Here is a 21,072-nt window from a genome sequence, read left to right on the forward strand (position 1 = left end):
CAGTTCCAGTGACATTTGTTAAACAGACTTTTCCTTTCCCCATTGAGCTGACTTGACAGCTTTGTTAAAAATCAGTTGACTGGCCGGGCGCGGTGGCTCAAGCCTGTAATCCCAGCACTTTGGGAGGCCGAGACGGGCGGATCACGAGGTCAGGAGATCGAGACCATCCTTGCTAACATGGTGAAACCCCGTCTCTACTAAAAAATACAAAAAACTAGCCGGGCGCGGTGGCGGCGCCTGTAGTCCCAGCTACTCGGGAGGCTGAGGCAGGAGAATGGCGTGAACCCGGGAGGCGGAGCTTGCAGTGAGCTGAGATCCGGCCACTGCACTCCAGCCTGGGCGACAGAGCGAGACTCCGTCTCAAAAAAAAAAAAAAAAAAAAATCAGTTGACTACACATTCATGGGTCTATTTGCAGCCTCTCTCTTCTGTTTCATTGCATCCTTGTGTCAATCCCATGCTGTTGCAAATATTGTAGCTTTATAATAAGTCTTGAAATTAAGAGCAAGTCCTCCAATGTTTTTCTCCTTTCGTGTTCGGCATCCTTTGAATTTCTGCGTACATTTTAGACTCATGTTGTCTATTTCTTCAGAAAAGCTTGCTGAAATTTTGGTAGGAACTGCACCAAATCTATGTATCAAGTTAAGGAAAATGGAAATAAAGTATAAATTCCATCTCATAAACATAAATTTAAGTCTTTTTAAATCACTCTCAGCAATGTTTCTAGTTTTCAATGTACAGCAAAGTGGGAGGGGGTTCTTCAAGGAAAGCCAGTAACCCAGGAACAGGAAAGCCACTGACCCAGCCCAGGAGGCAGGAGCGGGCAGCGTCCCTGGCCCCCAGTGGCCCTTCTCCCTCCAAGTGGACCCTCCTAGAAACAGTGCACTTGGGCACAAATCTTTGGTTAGATTTATTCCAAGGTGTTTGATATTTTTGATGCTGTTATAAATGGCATTTGAAAAATTTCATTTCCAGTTGTTTATTTTTAAATATATACTATCATTTTTTTCTATATTAGTCTTGTGTCTTCTGACTTTCCTAAATTCACAAGGTCTAGTAGCTTCTTTGTAGATCCCTTTGAATTATCTAAGTAGATAGTCAAACTCTCTGTGACTAATAGGGTTTTACATCTTCTGCCTTTTATGTATTTGTTCTTGCTTCATTGCACAGCGTAGGCCACAATACAGGGCTGAATCCCGGCGGTGAGCGTGCACCTTCTCGCCTTGCAGACGTGTTTAATGTCTACGTCAGGCTGACGTCAACAGTCGGGCTTCTGCAGCTGCCCTGCTATCAGAGGCAGGAAGTCCCCACCTGTCCTAGTTTACGGAGAGTATTTGTTGCCAACAGCTGTTGTATTTTGTCAAATACCTTTTCTGCCTATAGTGAGATGATCATAAAGTTATGTTTCTTTATTCTACGGATGTGCTGTTTCGTTGACCTCTTATTTTCTCGTAATATATTTGTCAGGTTTTGAAAGCAAGGTTACATTGGTCTTGTAAAGTGGCTTGGACAGTATTTTCCTTTATTTATCAATTAAATTTGTCTAGAATAGGGACTATTTTTCCCCCTTATATTTTGGTAGAATTATCCAGTGAAGCCGTGTGGAACAGGAACTCTATGGGAAGGATTTTTTTAAATGACATCTAATTTTTTAATAGACATAGAGTTCTTTAGATTTTTGTCTCTCTCTTTGTGCCCGTTTTGGTAATTTGTGTTACCCAGGGCATGCTTGATTCCATCTAAATTATTGAATGTGTTGGCATAAAATCATCCATCACATCCCTTTATCATCCTTTAATGCTTACAGGCTTTTTAATAAAATCTTCCATAATATTCCTTTATTAGCCTTCAATGCTTACGGGTTCGCTAGTGATTTCCCTGTTTCATTCCTGATATTGGTAATTTATATTTTCTCTTTTTTTTTCCATTATCAGTCTTGCTAGGGGGTTACTGAATGTATTAATCTCTTCAAAAAAGCAACATTTACCATCGTTTTCTCAATTGTTTGCCTTCTATTGATTTCCACTCTTAGTTTTATTGTTCCTTTTATTTTACTTCCCTTGGTTTTAATTTGCTCCTCTTTTTCTAGTTTCCTATGGTAGAAGCTTAATTGATTTTAAACATTTATTTGTTTTCTAGTATGAGCATTTAAAGCTAAAAATTTCCCTCTGAGTGCTTTCTTCACTACATCTCCCAAATTTTGACAGAAGATGTTTTAGTTATCACTCAGATTAAAAAAAAAAAAAAATTTTTTTTTGAGACGGAGTCTTGCTCTGTCGCCCAGGCTGGAGCACAGTGGCCGGATCTCAGCTCACTGCAAGCTCCACCTCCCGGGTTTACGCCATTCTCCTGCCTCAGCCTCCTGAGTGGCTGGGACTACAGGCACCCGCCACCTCGCCCGGCTAGTTTTTTGTATTTTTTAGTAGAGACGGGGTTTCACCGTGTTAGCCAGGATGGTCTCGATCTCCTGACCTCGTGATCCACCTGTCTCGGCCTCCCAAAGTGCTGGGATTACAGGCTTGAGCCACCGCGCCCGGCCAGATCAAAATATTTTGTAATTTCCTTGTGATTTCTTCTTTGAACCACAGACTATTTAGACTTATATTGTGTAATTTCCAGATACTCGGTGGATATCCTAAATGTCTTTTTGTTTTTTATTTCAAATTTATGTCTGTTGCAGTCAGAGCTCATACTGTATATGGATTTCAGTATTTCGAAAATGCATTGAGAGTCTGTTTCATAAACTAGCAGCAGTCTTGGTGACTATCCCACGGACACTTGAGATGAACGTGTCTTCGCCACTGTCAAGCTCATTGTCTCTGAGCTTCCACAGAGATCCTCAGGTCCGCCTGGATGACGGTGTTGTTCAAGTCTTCTTTGTATCACTGGGGTTTTGTTGTTGTTGCTGTTGTTTTATTTTGTTTGCCTGCTTTTCCTATGAAGAACTGAGAGTGAGGTGTTCAGTTCTCCCAGGGTGAATGTGATCTTGTCTCCTTCTCCCTTTAACTCTGTGCATTCATCTTCATGATTTTGAAGGTCTGTTGTTAGGATTGTTACACCTTCTGGACAAATTGACTATTTTTATCATTATGAAATATCGCCCCTTACCTCGGGTAATACTCTTTGTCTTAATGTTTGTGTGTTTCCTTTCCTTGGGCCACTTGTCTCTCCATACAAAAGAGACAAACAATTTCTATTTCTTTTTTTAATTATTTTATTTATGTATTTATTTTGAGACGGAGTTTCGCTCTTGTTGCCCAGGCTGCAGTGCTTTGGCGGGATCTCGGCTCACTGCAACCTCTGCCTCCCGGGTTCACGCAATTCTCCTGCCTCAGCCTCCTGAGTAGCTGGGACTACAGGCACCCACCACCACGCCCGGCTAATTTTTTGTATCTTTAGTAGAGACGGGGTTTCACCATGTTGGCCAGGCTGGTCTCGAACTCCTGACCTCAAGTGATCCACCTACCTCGGCCTCCCAAAGTACTGGGATTACAGACGTGAGCCACCTCGCCCGGCTCAGTTTCTATTTCTTGATGCTCTGCCCATGCGGAGGATTTTCCCTCACCACTGTCTTCTAGGAACCCTGAGCTGGGAAAGTCCATTTTGGTTTGCACCGAAAGACCGAGCCATCATATCTATGAACCAGGCTCAAGATTTTCTTCCTCAGTCATCTAGTCCCGGGGAACCCTCTCAAGGCCATATGTGTGAGGTTAAAGGAGAGGCACAAGTGCACCTAGGTGATGATAGGGTGACCCAAGCCATTGTCCATTGAACTGACTTGTTTCCACCCCCCTTGCTTGGCCTGGCCCTGAGGGGCCATGTCCATGTACAATGGATTGCTTTTGCACCACCACTGCCACCCCCACTTAGGACCCCATAACATTCAGCTCATGGTGGGCAACTCAGGTCGCACAGTTACTTGGTGTCCCCTGGCCAGGGGCCCAATATCACACCAAATGCTGCTTTTCAACAGTGAATACTTCTCTGCTGCAGACAATATGCTGTCGTTCCAGGACTTCACCTCCTATTTTGGGGTTTGCCAGAGATGCCACATGGTGCCCCTTTCTACTGCAGACACCATTTGCACCATGGTGGCATCGCAGTGTGAATCTGCTCAAGAACCTGCCTGTGCCCTGGCCCCACTCAGAACCAACAGCCTTCTGAGTCCCCCAGCAAATGGACATTCCCAAGTGAGGTGCATGCAGCCTCCAAAATCCAATGAGACCCACTGAGCCCCATGCTTGTTCTTCACAGTAGGTGGGGCAAGGTACAAAAACTTCCCCTTTACCTTGGAAGCAACGTCTCAGCACGCCCCACACCACTGAGCCTCTAAAGTCTGAATCTGTGGGCCAGACCTTGAGACTGTAAGGCTTGTCTCCCACCCTCTGGAATGAATGTGTCTTAGAAGGCATCCAAAGAACTTTGCAGTCAATCCTCTCCAGTTCTAATTAGCATGATGTCATGCTAATTAGAATACAACACAGTGAACCAGCATGATATTCTACAGACCATCCAGGTGATGAAGGCCCATTAGGCTACATTGTGACACAAAAGAGAGGGTTAACATCAGTCTGGGCCAGACCATGAACTTAAAATGTTATCTCTTCCAGGTGAATGCAAACCGTGTCTGAGCCTCCCCTCCGATGGGGATTGGAAAGAATGCCTTTCTTCCAGGCCAGTGGCCACATACGAGTTCCAGAGGCCCTGCTGTCCTGTTATACTAAAGATACCACGTCTAGCACAGCACGTGGACTACAGGTTACAACTTGATTAAGTTTGTGTAATCCACTACCATTCACCATAATCCATCTGGCTTCTACTGGGGCCATGTTGGTGAATTAAAGCTCTGAAAGTAGAACTAAATTAGTACACCCAGGAGGTGGCATGTTTTACTGGGTTATCTTGGCCATGAGAATAGGGATGATTTCGAAACAACCTTCCCCTTGGCCCTTCCTGCTATTACAGCTCTTACTCCTGCTATGCACAGCCACCCCGCTTCACAATCAAAGGCCAAGGGAATGGCCACAGGGCGGGCCTGGCCCTTCCATTCCATTATGAATCAGGTGGGAACCATGATGCTGCCTTCCACCAGCCCCCATTCTAACGGGGGAGGAGCGATGGCATTTTGTGTCCCCTTGCGTGGGTGTCGGCTCAGGCCCTGGATCTTGCAGCCTTCAAGGGGCCTGGGCATCTCCTGTTGTGAGTATACGCTTCCTCGGGCAGATGGCCGGAGGTCCCTTTCAAGGAGGCTCCAGGGAGCTGCTGCTGCATGAATTGCAGGTTCCCTCCAAGAGCCTAGGGTGTGAGCTGCAGCTCAGGCACTGAGGGGTAAATGCCCCTGACAGGTCAGAGGTGGAGAATAGGAAATGTCCAACAGGCAGGACCCATGCAGGTCATGGGCTGCAGGCAGGCAGTGCTGGGTTGATGAGAGATTGTGAGGTGCGGGGGACACAGAATGGTAAGGACAGAATGGAGGTGGCATCAGATGCCAGGAAAGGACACCTTACATCAGAGAGGGGGGATGTATTAGGAGGTTCTTGTACTGCTGTAAACAACTACCTCAACTACCTGAGACTGAGTAATGAATAAAGAGGTTTAACTGACTCACAGTCCCGCAGGCTGTGCAGGAAACATGGCTGGGAGGCCTCAGGAAACTGACAGTCAAGGTGGAAGGTGAAGAAGGAGGCACATCTGACATGGCCGGAGAAGGAGGAAGAGAGCAAAAGGGGAGGGGGAGGAGCCACACACTCAAACAACCAGATCTCATGAGAACTCACTCACTATCACGAGAACAGCAAGGGAGAAATCCACCCCCATGATCCAGTCACCTCCCACCAGGCCCCTCCTCCAACACTGGGGATTACAATTCGACATGAGATCTGGGTGGGACACAGATCCAAACCATATCAGGGGCCACTTCCACGGGGACGGGAAGAAGCAGACGGGACTAGTCCTTGGCAGGTGGGCTCATGGCTGTGTGTGCACACTCAGCTGCCTTTAGTTTGCTCTAAGAACGAGGTGCGAGTGGGGGATGGCTGGGGAAGGGGGGTCTTTCACAGAGGATGGAGAAGACTCAAAATTACCGTCTGCACACGAGCCTCTTCTACTTCTAGGGGAAATACTTTCCACACAGATATACAAAAAGTAGAGAGTCCCCTTTCTGCTAGGTATACCCAGCACATTCATTTTTTCAAGATCAAACATACAGCATTTCTTCTCCAAGGAATGGCACACAGTGCAGGCAGGGCCAAGCCCTCAGCTCCAGGTCTCGTGCCGAGGCTGTTTGCTTAACACCACCACGTGGCTGGGTCAACATGCACTACGTGGGGTTTGGCACCCGCATCCAGGCCCTGACCCAGGGAGGAGGTGCTCCAAGAGGGCTGCCTTGCCCCACCAGGCACTGAAAGACTCTCAGAGGCCGCTCCTGGGGACAAAATCCCTCCACTGTCCCCCTCAATGAGAAGCCCATTCCTTCTTCCAAATGTCCCAGGAGCCTCCCATGGTGCAGTGCAGAGTCTGTCAGGCAGCCGAGAACAGGTGGCCAAGACCAGGTGGCCCAGCTCAGCTCTCCTCGCTGCCCAGAGTCCTGGTCTTCTGGAAGATGCTCTGCATGGCAGAGATCCGGTCCTTATCCTGGATGTTGAGGACCTGGAACTACAGGCAGGGTTGCAGGGGAGAAGGGTTACAAGGACGCCTGGAGCCCACGATAAGCTTTCAGGGCCAAGAGCACAGCATGGAACAACCGGCCCTCCCTGGGCCATGCCGGGCCTTCCTGCCCCGGGTATCTGCCTGGATGGGCATCCCAGAGGCAGAGCAGGCCCAGCCTCTGCTCCTCCCTGAGCCCCTTCTCACACACGGCGTCCCTGGTGTGGGCCTACACACAGGAGGCCCCACGGGGTGCTGCTTGAAGGCTGCCTCTGGCGACCACCCCACCCTCACCCCACCCTGCCCACACAGGTCTGCTGAGAGCAGAGCATGGCCCTTGCCCCCTAATCTGTAGGCTCTGGGGTAAAAATTCTTAAGTGCTGGGCATGAGGGGAGACCCCAGGAGGCCATCAGCATCTCAACAGGCAGAGGTTTGCTAAAATAGGATAGGAGATGCCCAGCAGAGGGCAGCTACCCTGTGGCCTCACTGTGACGAGGACATGGGAGAGGGTGGCTGGGAAACCCCCAGTGTGCCCTGGAAGGAGACCGTGTTTGTTCCTGGGATGAGGGTGAGGGCCCGGCCCTGGGCGAGGAGCAGGGTGGACTCTGGGCAGGCTCAGCAGAGGCGGCAGAGCCTGGGGCACAGGGAGGGACAGTTGGTGGAGCCTCCAGGCACCCACGAGAAGTGTCCCAAGGGACACAGGGTCCCAAGGAGCATGGCTGTGGATTCTCGAGTCCAGGGAGAAAAAAACATGGTCCCTGTGGGGCCCAGGTAAGGCCACAGCCCTTCACGAGGAATGGAACTCCAGGGTGGGCAGCTGGGGCTCTGAGCATTTACCAAGTGTGAGCTGGGGGGCAATTCTGGTGGGAAACGGAAGCAGGGTCAGACCCACTGCCCTGGTTCCAGGGAGCAGCCCCAGGCCCTGAGGGGACCCCCCCATGGCCCGTGTGACCCCAGACATCACATGTCCCCACAGATGCTCTCCATCCGAGCCATGACCTGGCCTCAGCATTCCTGGGGCCGCTGACCTGGGAGAGAGTGGGCAGGGAGCTGGGCCAGGGCTCCGCCCCCACCCTCCACACCCCTGGGCCTGCCCAAGGCTCCCGCAGCCAGCACCCACCTTGTCCAGCAGGACGTCGAAGTAGGCAGTGGCCCAGTAAGTGGGGTCACTGGCCGGCAGCTGCAGGAGTGCCTTGAGCCCGGAGCCGATGCGCGGCGGGGGGCTGCGGCCCAGGTGGGTGGCGTGGATGCGCAGGGCCGCCTCGGGCTGGCTGGCGAAGCCCTCCACACGCTCGTAGATGGCGCCAAGGTCCAGGCCGCTGCCCTGCAGCAGGTTGCGCTGAGGGTGGAGGAAGTGGGGCAGCTTCCGCGTGGCCAGGCAACAGAGCAGCACCACCAGCAGGCGGTACACGGCGCCCTGCAGCTCTGCCCAGTCCTCGGGCGCTGGGAAGAGCACGGAGGCCCACAGCAGCACCGTCTGCAGGACAGCGGGGTCATCCCTGGCCTCCTGTCCCACCTGGCCTACGCTGCACTCCCACCACCCTCACCCTGGCTGCCCCTCCCTGCTCCCACCCGCGCCTCTCCCTACCCTGCGCCCTCCCCTCCATGTCCCAGTCGTCCCAGTCGGAGTCCTAGGCCCCTCCCACCCGCTGCCCCCAGCCTGCTGGCTCCCGAAGGCATGAACCCCCTCTCTCTCCTCCCTTGCCTGGCTCTGGCCCTGGAGCCCCACCCTAGCTCCTCCTTTCACCCCCCAGGACCTCCCTTGGGGGTCTCTGCAGCTCCCAGCATCCTCTGGGCCTTTCTCTCCTTCACTTCGCCCCTTTGAGCTCCTACTCACCCCCTACAGCCCAACCCAACAGGCCCCATGGCATTGCCACAGTCCTAGTCTGTGTGCTCACGACCCCTGGCCTGAACCACAGACATGGGCTGCCTGTGGCAGCCCCAGAGACCCTTCCCCTCCAACCTGCCCCAGGCCCTGTCCCACAGTGGCTTTTCAAACCCTCTTCTTCCACAGCCCCCTCACCCTGCAGTTGAGTTTGGGGCTTCAGAACCACCACACATCCGGCCTCAAGGGGAGCTGGAAGCTCCAGGTCAGGGGGAGGCCTGAGAGGGCGTGGCCAGAGATCATGTGGGGACTCCCAACACCAGAAGGGGCACCTCTGCCTCAACACTGAGCCAGGTGGAGGGGCCAGCCCCATCTGTGGAGCGGCGCACGGCCAGCCACGCACTCCAGGGAGCGGCCAGCCAAGCAGACACCCCAAGACAGCACAGCACCTGCTTCCTCGGGGTTGGGGTGGGTTGGAGTCCCTGGCCCCTGCCCGTCCCTTGTTCTTCTCAGCATTTGACATTACAAAGCTCCAGGACAGAGTTCTGCAGAATGTCGCTGTGGCCCAGGAAGCAGAGAGAGGGGTGTGCCTGGGCTCTGCTGGGAACCCCCAGAGGGAGGTGTCCCAGCCGGGTGACATTCCCAGACACTGGGAGGAGGCTCGCTGGGCGGGAACACTGGGCTCTGTGAGGCCCCACCCTGAGGTTCTACACAACAGTGTCCCACGGCCAGGAGGGCTGCCAAGGTCACGGCCCAGGGATGGCGAAGGCCAGCCTGTGGCACCACGGGTCCTGCGGCCACGTTCCCATGACCCCCATGAGCCACGGCCTCACCTCAGAACCTGGACGGGCCCTCAGAATCCCCCCAACTCCGACTCAGGGCTCACACCAGCTGCCCGCCAGTCAGGGCTGGCAGGAGGGACTCCCCTAGGTGCACCTACCCCCGGGCCCTGCTGACAGACAATCCCGAGTCCCGCCCTGGGTACCTTCAGGTGGCCAAAGGTCAGGCCGTCAGTCCGGCCACCGTCTCGCCAGCTCTCGTGGTTGACCCGGTCGAGGATGGAGAGGCTGTCCAGGCGATGGCCCTGCAGGGAGCCCAGCTCCCCCAGCAGCCTGGTGAGCAGGTAGTCAGTGGAGGTCCTGGGGCCCAGAGAGATGCACGGGGTCAGCCCCCGCCGCTGTTGGCCCCCAGCATGAGGAGCTCCTGAGCCCCGGAGGTTCAGGCCCTGGCCGGGGTCATGCTGTGCTGCGTCTGCTGGTGGGACCCAGCCTGGACCCCAGGCTTCTCCGGAGCTGCGGTCATCGGCTGTGCAATGTGCACGCCTGCTTTTCGTGGAGACTCCCTGGCCCTGAATACAGAGGGAGGTTGGAGCCTCCAGGCCAGCCCGGCCCTTTGTGTAGACAGGAAGGTGCCTCTCAGACCTGCCCAGGTTGGAGCCACCCAGCCCGGGGGTGTGACAGCTCCACCCACGGCCCCTTCAGGAAGCCCAGGGCGGCAACCTCCAGTGGTGGCCACACGATGGGCTCAGAATCTCTGCTCCACTCCCCAGCCCCGCCCATGCCCGTAGCTCAGAGCAGCTCACACCAGACGACTTGCTGTGCACATGCTGGATGGGCTGAGGTGGTGGAGCTTTGGCACCGCACCCTCATGGGCCCACCCTTCACGGAGCCACAACAGAGGACAGCCGTGCGCCCAGTGTCTCCCCCAAGTCTATGGGACGTGGAGCACCAAAAATGTCATTTTCCCATTTAATTGCAAAAATGACTCTGCCCAGCCAGCCCTTCCCCTTCCTTGGCAGGCAGACAGGTAGTTATTCCACAAGCCTGGACACCACCCCGCCTTGTGCGATGGGTCAGCGGGAATGCAGGGCAGGTGACGGGCGCTCCGCTGAGCCTTTCCTTTTTGGGGAAAACCACAGGAGGGGCATGACCAGCTTTGTAAAGCCCCCCACTGACGAGCGTGGATTCAACCATCCTTCCAGCAAGTGAGGGGGTATGAGCCACCCCGAGGGGCTGTTGCAGCGGTGTCAGATCTGGATGGGGTGCGGTCCCTGGCCATTGGCTAGGGGTCTCCAGGGGAGCTCAGCCTCTGCCCAGTGCCCCTTTCCTTCCTCTCACAGACAGCAATGTGGACGCACCCCCATTGTGTGGGGACCCTCTCAGCTTCTCTGGGAACCCTCCTGCCTGGACAGGTTGCCTGACCTCTCAGCTATTTTCCTGCCCCAAGCAAAAGCTGGGTAGTGGATGGTCCCATCTAAGGCAGCCGTCCACAATTCCAGGTCTCTCATCACCCAGCGTCAGATGCCACCAGGCCCCTTTCCACTTGGGAGAGGACACATTTCCACCCTCGCTACAGCCAGAGACCCCAGTAATCTCAGTGGAACACACGTGCCCATGGGGGCAGAGGCAGATGGAGGACCCTGCAGATGCTTCTGGCTGGGGCCGGGGGAGCATGGGAGCAGTGGCCCCTTCCTGCCCACTCCCCAGGAACCTTGTGACCGGGAGTGTGCGCCTACCTCCAGAGCTGGGTGCTGGCCGGCACCAGGTCCACCCCTTGGCTGAGGATCCTTCTCAAGCTGCCCTCAGGGAACCCAGGCATCTGCTGGGCCCCCTCCAGGGCAGGCACCCCAAGCTTCCTTCTCACCACGGGCACCACGTGGAAGTTGATTGTTCTCCAGCCACTGGACACCAGCAAGGACAGGTGGAGCTGCTCCTCCCTCAGGCTGGCCACGTTCAGCGAACCTGCAAAGACCCAAGTCACACCCTCCTCCTCGACCTGCCTCACCCGCCCAGGACACTCCACAGCCCTCCTCCTGCTGCCAACTTGGCTCCTGCCCCTCATCACCTCTCCCCTGCAGCCCTCTCTGCTGGCCCCCACCTGCAGGCTGCAGCATCCCAACCCCGGACACCTGCGTGCATCCCTGGACCTCAGCCGAGTGAGGGGCTGGCCACCATGCCTGCCCACTGGTGACCGTCCTCGGCACAACTGTCAGCTCAGCGACCTGCAGCATCAGTGATGACAGCAGCGTCCGACGTGAGGTTTTCCTTTGCCAGGCACTGCCCTCACCCCGTACCCCAGGACCATGCCTGCTGTGCCTTCCCAGGCCTTCCTAAGCCTGCTCCCTCTGCCCCAGCCCTGGGACCAAAGTCCCAGCCCTCAGCTAGCCCCCTGCCTTCTGACGACGGCCCTGGCGTCTGTGCTGCCTTCTCTGTGGGGAGGGAGGCAGCAGTCCAGGCTGGGGCCACAGGGCTCCCACTCCAGAACTGGAGAGGGTGGAGCGAGGCTAGGCCTTTCCTCCCCAGAACTCGCCTCCTCCTCCCCATGCCCCCTACCCCTGCCCCTGGAAGCTTCCCTGAGAGCCCCCTGCCACTCAAATCAACTGCATGCACAGGAACCCCATGTTGGACCCAGCTAGGGGACCAGTCTACATGATGAGGGCAGCTGGGGCAGGAGGGACAGGCCCAGGCTGGGGCTCAGTTCCCATGGAGAGAAGAGGTGGCGGTGGCCGCCAGTCGTGGGGAGCCAGCTTGGCCACCCCTGTTTCTGGGCTGCCCAGGCTCACAGTGAGAGCTCAGCCGCTCTTCCTGACCAGGTCTGGGTCCTACGCTTCCCAGAGAGACCCTGCCCGAGAGCCCCATGGCCTCTGTCACCCCACAGGAGGCACATTCTGGCCAAGAAGTTTCCCACTCCCTTCCCTACTCAGACCCAGCCCGGTGCCCACTTCCCTAACATGGAGCTCAGAGCCCCCGGAGGGCCCGTTCCAGGGTGTAATGGGGCTGGGGCTGTGGGCGTTCTGGTGAATCCAGGGGCCCTCTGACCTCTGCCTCAGTCACCCAACCCCCCAAAACAAAGTAATACCTGAGAATGAAGAGGGTGAGGTGTCACTCGGGGTGACTGCAGACATCCACACGGCCCCCGCCCAACACTGGCCCAGGCGCCAGGGGAGAGGCCACCCCTCCCCTCCCCAGCACTGTCCAGACGGGGGGCCCAGGTCACAGGGAGCTGGGCCCAGGCGGAATGCTGGCGTGTCCCCAAGGGAATCTTGGCCTGTGCCTTGGGAAAGGTCCCCACCATGAGTGAGCATGGGGCCTGCCTTCCTACCATCCCACTGCCCCAGGGCCCTCCCGGAGGAAGCCTGGTGCCGGCTGTGTGGGACCTCAGCACCCACAGTCTCCCGTGGGGCAGTTCTGGGGACACCTCTGGGACCCACCTCAGGGCAACCCTGACTCTGCTGCCTGGGCAGCCCATCCCACAGGGGCCTCAGTTCCCATCATTAAAGAGAAGGAGGGCCCCCCCCAGTGCAGCGTTTGAGGTGCCTGCCATTCAGAGCCGTCTCTAGTGGCCACACACTGCATCTGCCGTGGGCCACACATGCTCGCTGCCCATGACCTGGCAGCTTGGAAGGCAGCCACAACTGCACCAGCCCAGCCACAGGCCACAGCCCTGGGCTGGTCTCACCAGTTCCCAGGGTGGGGGCAGCCTGACCCCTGTCACCCAGGCTGCGACTTCCCTTTTAAGGTAAGTGTCAGGAAACAATGCCTGGAATTTCCCCGCAGGCCCAGCCCAGCGCAGCTTCAGGGGCCGTGGGCGCGGCCTGCAGTATCGGGTCGGCTTTCTCAGAGCGCACTCTGGGGGTGTGAGGAGCCTGGCAGCTTAGACTTAATCCTAACGACTCAGGGCCTGGCACAGCCTCCTGCTCACGCCAACGGGTGGGCCTGTCTCACAGGTGGGGACAGGGCCAGGTGAGGTCGGCAAGAAGATAGAAATACCCACCCCACAGCCTGCATGATTAGAGGCTCAGAAGATGCCGGGGCAGGAAGTCCGAGGGGCTGGGGGCAGGGTGAGGGCTGGCTGGGAGCACAGAAGCTGACCCCCCAGAGGTCAGGTCGGTCACTCATCCCAGGGCACCAGACAGGTCTGGGGAGGGCTTCTGTTAGAATCCACCCACCTGACCTTCCAGCATGCAGACTGGAGGTCTGGCTGTGTGCGGCGGCGGCGGCACACCCTTCCCCGGAACTCAGAGAAGGTGCCCCGGCCTCCAGGCAGGCCCCAGCACTGGGCAGCCCCAAGCAGGTCCCGGCCTCTCGCGAAGGTGAGCTGACCCCACCCGCTGACCTCACGAAGGACATGAGGGTCAGATGAATACCAGGGAGGTGACTCGAGGCAACAAAGCCCTGTGAGGACTGTGGTGACTCATATGTGGCAAATTCTGTTCCAGTCCCCAGTTCCCTTCCAGGACAACCTGATCCCCCGAGGATGGCTGCACTACTCAGGGTCCCCATCATCCTGGCCCCTGCACAGGCCAAGTCCTGTTCTCCCAGCCACCCTCACCGTCCAGGCAGCTCCTGCTGAAGGAGCCCTGGGCTCAGACTCGCCCTGGATCATATCAACAGGGCCCCAAAGGTTGGGCCAGGCGCAGTGGCTCACACCTGTAATCCCAGCAATTTGAGAGGCCCAGGTGGGCGGATCACCTGAGGTCAGAAGTTCAAGACCAGCCTGGCCAACATAGTGAAACCCCGTCTCTACTAAAAATACAAAAATTAGCTGGGCGTGGTGGCCCATGCCTGTAATCCCAGCTACTCCGGAGGCTGAGGCAGGAGAATCGCTTGAAGCCGGGAGGCGGAGGTTGCAGTGGGCCAAGATCGCACCACGGCACTCCAGCCTGGGCGACAGAGTAAGACTTGATCTCAAAAACAAACAAACAAACAAACAAAAAGATCCCAGAGGAGAGACTGAGGCCAGCCCCTGGTCCATGCGGAAGCCCAGCCTCAGAGCCCACTTGGGGTTCAGGACACCAATAGGCAACTCAGCCACAAGCTGATAAGACATGCGCACACACATGCACACGCATTCACACCCCTGCACTCATGTGCACACAGGCAGGCACACACACACCCCTCCCACCTAGTGCAACATGACCAGACACTGGAATTGGGTGTGGGACGGCCTCGAGGATCCTTGAGGTCACAGGCTGTGACTGGCAGCAGAGCCACCGGCCTGGAGCCGTTTGAAGGACCCTCCTGCAAATCCACCAGCAAAGCAGCTGCCCCGGACTCCAGCCACTGGACGAACGGCAGCCATGGAAACCGCCGTGCAAACACACACGACATGGAACACATCGTCTGTCGTTAGAGGCGTTTGGAGCTGGAAGACCTAAGTGAGGTCCCCCGACTTCTGTGCCCCAAGACGCTGTTCACACTTGCACAGTGTCACACACGTGCACACACGCCTGTGCATGTAGTCACACACAGAGGACAGTTGCCACCCTGTGTGCACGTACATGGCAATCACACACATGTGCACTCATACACTTGCACACAGAAACCCACACAGTGGGCAGGTACAGCCCTGCGAGCACCCGCACAGCCGCCCGTTGGTACACACAGATACACTGCAGTGGGCTGTGCCTGTACCTGGCCTGATGAGACTGTGGTGCTTGCAGTGTACGATGGCTGCCACCAGCAAGTCTTTGAGGACACACAGGACCTTGCCGGGCACAATGTGTCCACGGCACTTGGCATCACCCTCCGAGGAGGCAGTGAAGATATCGTCGGTGGTCCACCGCTCCAGGCCAGCCCCTTCCCTGGGCACACCCAGTCGGCATAATTCAGGGCCATCCTCCGGCTGGGTGGCCTCTGGTTCCTCAATCAGTAGAGCCTCGGCATCCACCCACAGGGGCACCTCCATGTCCAGCGGGTCCTCAGAGGAGCGCAAGGCAAACTGGAAGGCCTCCAGGCCGCGGGAGTAGTCCACGATGAAGCGGGGGTCCAGGGCATGCACGCGCTCCAGCACCGTGAGCAGCACGTTCTCTGCGCGCTGGAAGTCCTGGGCACGCTGTGCCTCCCGCGACCGGATGGCCTGCAGGTAGTGGTGCCACAGGGGCACCTGCACAGCCATGGCTGAGGTGGGGACAGCAGGGGCAGGCATCCCTTCAACGGTGGCAGGTGAGGGCCAATGGACCCTGAGGAGGGCTCCGAAGGCCGGCTGTGCAGATGGGCTGGGAGGAGGCACCTGCCCAGGTAAGCAGCAGGTCTGCAGGTGGGGCCTCAGCTCCCGCAGAGCAGAATTCCGGAGTGACGGCACAGTGCGGCAGGTTAAATAGCTGAACTATTTAAAGCCTTTGAAGTGGGGGTGAGTCAGTCCCCAGCAATCGGGAATGTCACAGGGGCCGTGCAGGGCAGGCGGAGGCTGGGCTTGGTTACCCTCCTCCCTCCCATCAGAAGAGCTCTCGCATCTTAGGCCCAGGCCCCTGTCCCAGCCAGGCTTGGGGTCCCTGGAGAAATCCTGCCATGGACTGCGCCATCCCTGGGAGGGGAGGCCTGTGTGTATTCCTGATGGGCCTCCTTCCACCCTCCTGCCCACAGCCCAGGGGCCAGGTCTCTGGATCAGGCCCCCCTGCCCCAGCCTCCCTGCCAGGTTGGAGGGAACACAAGGCGCCCCATGGCTCAGTGAGAAAGGGGAGGCAGGGTGGTGGCTGCCCAGACCCCGCTGTGGGGGAGCCCCGGACTCCCTGGAAGGCGGGGAACCTGGAGGCTGCGTCTCTGCAATGTTCCCCTCAGACACCTGTGCCCGGCTTAAAGGAAGACGCCTCAAACGTGCACAGGCCACAGCCCTGGCGTGGCTCCTGCCTCTGCCCCAGCTGTGCATCCAGCCATCTGGGCCCCGGACCCCTGGGCTACCAGTCCCCACCCCACCCCACCCTGTCCAGCCTCCAGCCTGAGAGGAGCTGGCACCCACCTAGCCTGGGAACTGGAGCTCGTCTGGTTCTGGAGAGAAGCAGTCTCCGTGGCTCCACCTCACTCAGGTGGAGAACTTCGCCCCACCATCCCCCTCCAGCACCTGCGCCAGGCACCCTGCCCGCCCCGCCCCCTCCCTGCGCAGGGCCGTGCAAGTCCCAACCAGCAGGGAGCCGCCCCACCGACCCTTGGCCCTGCCAGCTGGCCGGGTGCGCTGGGTGCCCGCTGGCCGGGTGCGCTGGGTGCTCAGCCGCAGGGGTGTCTGCGACCCGTGGCCCTGCCCACTGGCCGGGTGCGCTGGGTGCCCGCTGGCCGGGTGTGCTGGGTGCCCGCTGGCCGGGTGCGCTGGGTGCTCAGCCGCAGGGGTGTCTGCAAACAGCGAACATGGAGATGGCCCCACTCGGCGTCGTGGAGATGCCGCCCCTGTGGCCACCGCACGTGGGCCTCTCACCCTCCTGGGCAGCTGCACCTGAGTCAGAGCTGTGGGCAGAACCAGGACCCCAGGGGGGTGGGGCAGGGGCAACAGCCACTCACTTCCTGGTGCTTGAAAGCCCCTGTGAGGGGCTGCAGCCCAGTGAGTGGGTCTCTGCTTCCACGCCTCCCAGGACAGGGAGCTCACCCCCTCACAGGGTAGCCCACAGTCAAGCAAGAGACAGATATCCCTCCTCCACACTGGCCCACTCCTGTTCGCTGGAGTTGGCTAGAGCATGTGTCCCCCTCCCCAGGGCAGCTGTTCAGGTTCAAGGGCCCATTTGTCCTAGGCCCTCACCCACGGCCTGCCTAGGTCCCCACACACAGCCATGTGCCATAGTTCTCCATCTCCACAGGACCTGGCCTGCAGGGAGGTGAACGATGACACCTCAGTGTCCCAGCTCTTCCTTCCCAGGAACCTCCCAGTGTTCTGAATTCACCCAGGAGACCCCCGACCCCACCCCAATCTACTCAAAGTGCCCAGGGGCTCTGAGCCATGGGAAAGGCTGGCTCCTCAGCCCCCAAGCTGCTCCCTCCAGTGGCCACAGAGCAGGGCCCTTCTCCCTCGGGGACAGCCCCCAGGCTTTGCATCCTCCTTTGCCCCTGAAGCCCCCTCTCCACTGCTGTCAACACCAAGGGCCCAAGACCAGGCCCCCCTCCCCTCCCCTCCCCTCTCCTCGGCAGGGGATTCCACCCGGCCGTCCCCCTTGTCAGTCCCGGCTGACACCCTGTCCTGTCCTTCACTGGCTCTGGCCTCCTGGCTCCCACCAGTTCCTGAGCTGAACCCAGATGGTTGCCCCAAGGGACCCCGCTCTCTCCACCTGTGCCCCAGCTGAGGTCAGAGCCTCCGATGGGCCAGGCCCCATCCTTGCCCCTTGGCCCCTCTGGCGGGTGGCGAATGACATGGTGAGTTTTCTGTGGCTGGAATGGTGTCACACTCCTCGGTGTACCCTAGAGCCGGGCACGATGCCTGGCACACAGGAGCATGTGGACCACACCAGGGAACTGTGGGCAAGCAATGGTGCCTGGTAAGCTGTACCCGTGCGAGAGAGAGGAGAGCCGCTGCTGATGGAGGGGATGCGGGCGCTCGCCCTGGACGGCTGGGCAGCTTTGACCACAAAGGGCCAAGTGCTCCAGAGGCCTGCAGGCAACCACTAGCCACAGTGCACCCAGGACTCCAACTCTGACCCCAGGAGGGCAGCACGGTGAGGGTGGGGAGGGTCAGAGAGACCAGACGTGCCATGGGGCCTCGGCAACTCAAGAAGGGGTTCCTTGGCACCCGTGGCAACCGCAAATGCTCAGATGGGTGTTGATTGAGTCTCCCAGCAGAGCTCAGGACCACAGCGTGGATCCTGTATTTCAGGAAGTCCCAGATGTGCTGGGAGAGGTTGGGTGGGAAGGACACATTCCGGCCTGAACAGAGTCCCGGGGCTGAAGCTAGGGAAGCACCAGGGGCACACCCTGAGCTGTGGAGGCTCCACGCAGCTGCAGCCCACAGTGGGCGTGTTTCCGGGGCTGTGACAGGCCACAGCAGAGGTAAATGACAGAAGCGAATTCTCACAGCTCTGGAGGCAGACGTCCAAGAGCACGGTGTTGCATGGCCGAGCTCCCTCCAGAGGCTCCAGGGAAGCGTGGCTCCCGCCTCTCCCAGCTCCGGTGCAGCCGCGTTCCTTGACCACGTCTCTCCATCTCTGCTGCCTCCGTCCTCACGTGGTCCTCTCCTATGAGCAGCTGCGCTATCTCTTTCTGCTTCTCTTACAAGGACACTGGGGAGAGCATTTAGGGCCACTGGGCTGTCCCAGATAATCTCCTCATCCCACAGGTCTCAATGCACCCACAGTTCAGTCTGTTACCACGTAAGGCCACCTGTGCACAGGTTCTGGGGACTAGGAGGTGGCCGTTCCTCAGCCAGCCACAGTCAGCCTTGCCCTGTGGCTCCTACACGCAGGGGAGCAGGGGCTGGGGGAGGAAGGAGATGATGGGCAGTTAAGCCCCAGGTGGACAGAGAGGGCTGGGGTGTGCTCAGCTGGGGAGCAGTCAGCTGTGTGGTGGGGTGGGTGGGGTGGGGTGGGGAGATGCACCTGTGGGTCATGGGCCGGGGGCTACTTTGGACCACCCTGAGGAGCTGAGCTACCTGGGGCTGAGGGTGGGCTAATCCCTCACCTGGAAAAGCCAGTGGGGAGCAGATGTTAGAGCAGACTCATTTTTCTGAGGCAGGAAGGAAGCTGGAGGCAGGCTCAGCCCAGGACAGGGGGTGGGCAGGGGCCCCGGGAAGAGGGAAGCTCGATGGCACGGGGTGGGTGGAGAGCCGTGTGAGAGAGGGGAAGGGGTGTTCTCTCAGGCCTGGGGGGCATGGAGACCACCCACCTGGGCACACGGGGCCACCAGCTCCGTCTGCCCAGGGCTCCAGCCCCCAGCTCCCCTGGAACGCGCACCCAGGTGGGGGATCCTCTAGGTATCTCCAGGTGCTGGCCACAGTGGGTTTTGTTTTGCTTGCTGTTTGGAGTTTTAGTTTTTTACGTTTTGGTAAATAAACATAACTTTTACCATCTTAACCACCTATAAGTGTGCAGCTCATCGCCGTTAAGAACGTTCACGTTGGCCGGGCGCGGTGGCTCACGCCTGTAATCCCAGCACTTTGGGAGGCCGAGACGGGCGGATCACAAGGTCAGGAGATCGAGACCATCCTGGCTAACACGGTGAAACCCCGTCTCTACTAAAAGTACAAAAAACTAGGCGAGGTGGCGGGCGCCTGTAGTCCCAGCTACTCGGGAGGCTGAGGCAGGAGAATGGTGTAAGCCCGGGAGGCGGAGCTTGCAGTGAGCTGAGATCCCACCACTGCACTCCAGCCTGGGCGACAGAGCGAGACTCCGTCTCCAAAAAAAAAAAAAAAAAAAAGAACGTTCACGTTGTGGTGTGGCCATTGTCACCGTCAGTCTCCAGAGCTCGTCTCATCTTCCAAGCTGAGACCCTGTCCCCATCCCACACTGACTCCTGCCCCTCCCCCATCCCCTGGCTCTCACCATTCTACCTTCTGTTTCTAGGGCTTGCAGCGCTCCTGGGGCCTCAGGTAAGCGTTGGCCTTAGCACTCACTTATTTCACTTGGCATTATGTCCTTGGGGGCTTCCAGATTGTGGCATGTGTGAGAATTTCCTTCCTTTTAAAGGCAGAGTAATATTCCATGGTGGGGATGGACCCCATTTTGTGTATCCAGTCATGTGTGAACAGACACCCGGGCTCCTTCCACCATCAGCTGCAGTGCAGATGCTGCTGTGAACACAGGGGTACAAACATCTCTTTGAGTCTCTGCTTTCAGTTCCTTGGGGTATATGCCCAGAAGTGGGTTCCTGGATCACATGGGAACTCTGTTTAATTTTCTGAGGATCTGTCACACCGTTCCCACTGCAGTGCACAAGATCCCTGGCTTCTCCACGTCCTCCCTAGCACTCATCCTCCACTTTCTCGGTAAGAGCTATCCCAGGGGCTGTGAAGTGCTGACGTGCTGTGGTTTTGATTTGCATTTCTCGGATGAGGTGACTCTGAGTGTCTTTCACGTGCCTATTGACCGTGCGTGTATCTTCTTTGGAGAAATGTCTGTTCAGGTCTTTTGCTCATTTTTAATTGTTTTCTTGTTGTTGGGTTGTAGGAATTTTTTTTTTTTTTTTTTTTTTTTTTTTTTGGACAGTCTCCCTGTCACTCAGGCTGGAGTGCAGTGGTGCCATTCGGCTCACTGTAACTTCCGCCTCCCGGGTTCAAGCAATTCTCGTGCCTCAGCCTCCTGCGTAGCTGGGATGACAGGCATGTACCACCACGCCCAGCCAATTTTTTTGTACTTTTTTAGTAGAGATGGGGTTTCGCCATGTTGGCCAGGCTGGTCTCGAACTCCTGACCTCAGGTGACCCACCTGCCTCAGCCTCCCAAAGTGCTGGGATTACAGGTGTGAGCCACCGCGCCCGGCCAGAATTCGTCATACATTCTGAATACTAATCCTTCATCAGATGTAAGATCGGTAAATATTTTCTCCCATTCTGTGGGTTTTCACTTTCTTCATAGCGTCCTTTGATGCACAAGTTTTAAATTCTGATGCAGTTCAATTTATCTATTTTTCTGTCTTTGATTGTCTGTGCATTTGATGTCACATCCAAGAAATCACTGCCAAATCCTGTGTCATGAAGCTTTTCCCTACGTTTTCTTCTAAGCTCTTTATGGCTTGGGCTCTTACTTTTGGATCTGTGGGCAGGGTGGTAGCCCCAAGCCTCCTCTGGTCCCCAGGCAAGAGCCCCCTCCCCAGGCACTTTTCTTCACTGTGCGGTGGCGTTCAGCCTCTGCCATGCTGACAGAAAGCAACAGAGGGCAGGGTCCCCAGCCAGCCCTGCAGCCTCTCCCAGGACCCA

At 57.4% G+C, this 21,072-nt stretch overlaps 1 protein-coding gene across 3 annotated transcripts; it reads right to left on the reverse strand.

Moving 5' to 3' along the window:
* Positions 1 to 6,081: 6,081 nt before the first annotated feature.
* Positions 6,082 to 16,282, reverse strand: MAB21L4 (mab-21 like 4). Of its 3 annotated transcripts, none has more exons than XM_011727779.3 (5): positions 14,884 to 16,282; positions 10,986 to 11,211; positions 9,456 to 9,609; positions 7,766 to 7,984; positions 6,082 to 6,653 (listed from the first exon to the last, which is right to left on the reverse strand). In XM_011727779.3, the coding sequence occupies exons 1-5, from the start codon at positions 15,395 to 15,397 to the stop codon at positions 6,561 to 6,563; spliced, it is 1,206 nt and encodes a 401-aa protein (XP_011726081.2). In that variant the 5' UTR covers positions 15,398 to 16,282; the 3' UTR covers positions 6,082 to 6,560. The 3 variants fall into 3 exon arrangements, with proteins under 3 accessions (XP_011726081.2, XP_011726080.2, XP_011726082.2); XM_011727778.3 differs by having other exon boundaries at positions 7,766 to 8,122; XM_011727780.3 differs by lacking the exon at positions 14,884 to 16,282 and adding an exon at positions 11,327 to 11,781 and having other exon boundaries at positions 7,766 to 8,122; positions 10,986 to 11,216.
* Positions 16,283 to 21,072: the final 4,790 nt, after the last annotated feature.

This window comes from Macaca nemestrina, chromosome 11, assembly GCF_043159975.1.
Source record: "Macaca nemestrina isolate mMacNem1 chromosome 11, mMacNem.hap1, whole genome shotgun sequence".
Lineage (NCBI taxonomy): Eukaryota > Metazoa > Chordata > Mammalia > Primates > Cercopithecidae > Macaca > Macaca nemestrina.

Excerpts from the sequence above, each read along its gene's own strand:
- MAB21L4 (XM_011727778.3), bottom strand. The coding sequence starts at position 15,397 with ATGCCTGCCCCTGCTGTCCCCACCTCAGCCATGGCTGTGCAGGTGCCC. Across the intron at positions 11,212-14,883 it reads CCACAGTCTCATCAGGCCAG|GTTCGCTGAACGTGGCCAGC; the intron begins GTACAGGCACAG and ends GGGTCTTTGCAG. Across the intron at positions 8,123-9,455 it reads TGACCTTTGGCCACCTGAAG|ACGGTGCTGCTGTGGGCCTC; the intron begins GTACCCAGGGCG and ends GCTGTCCTGCAG.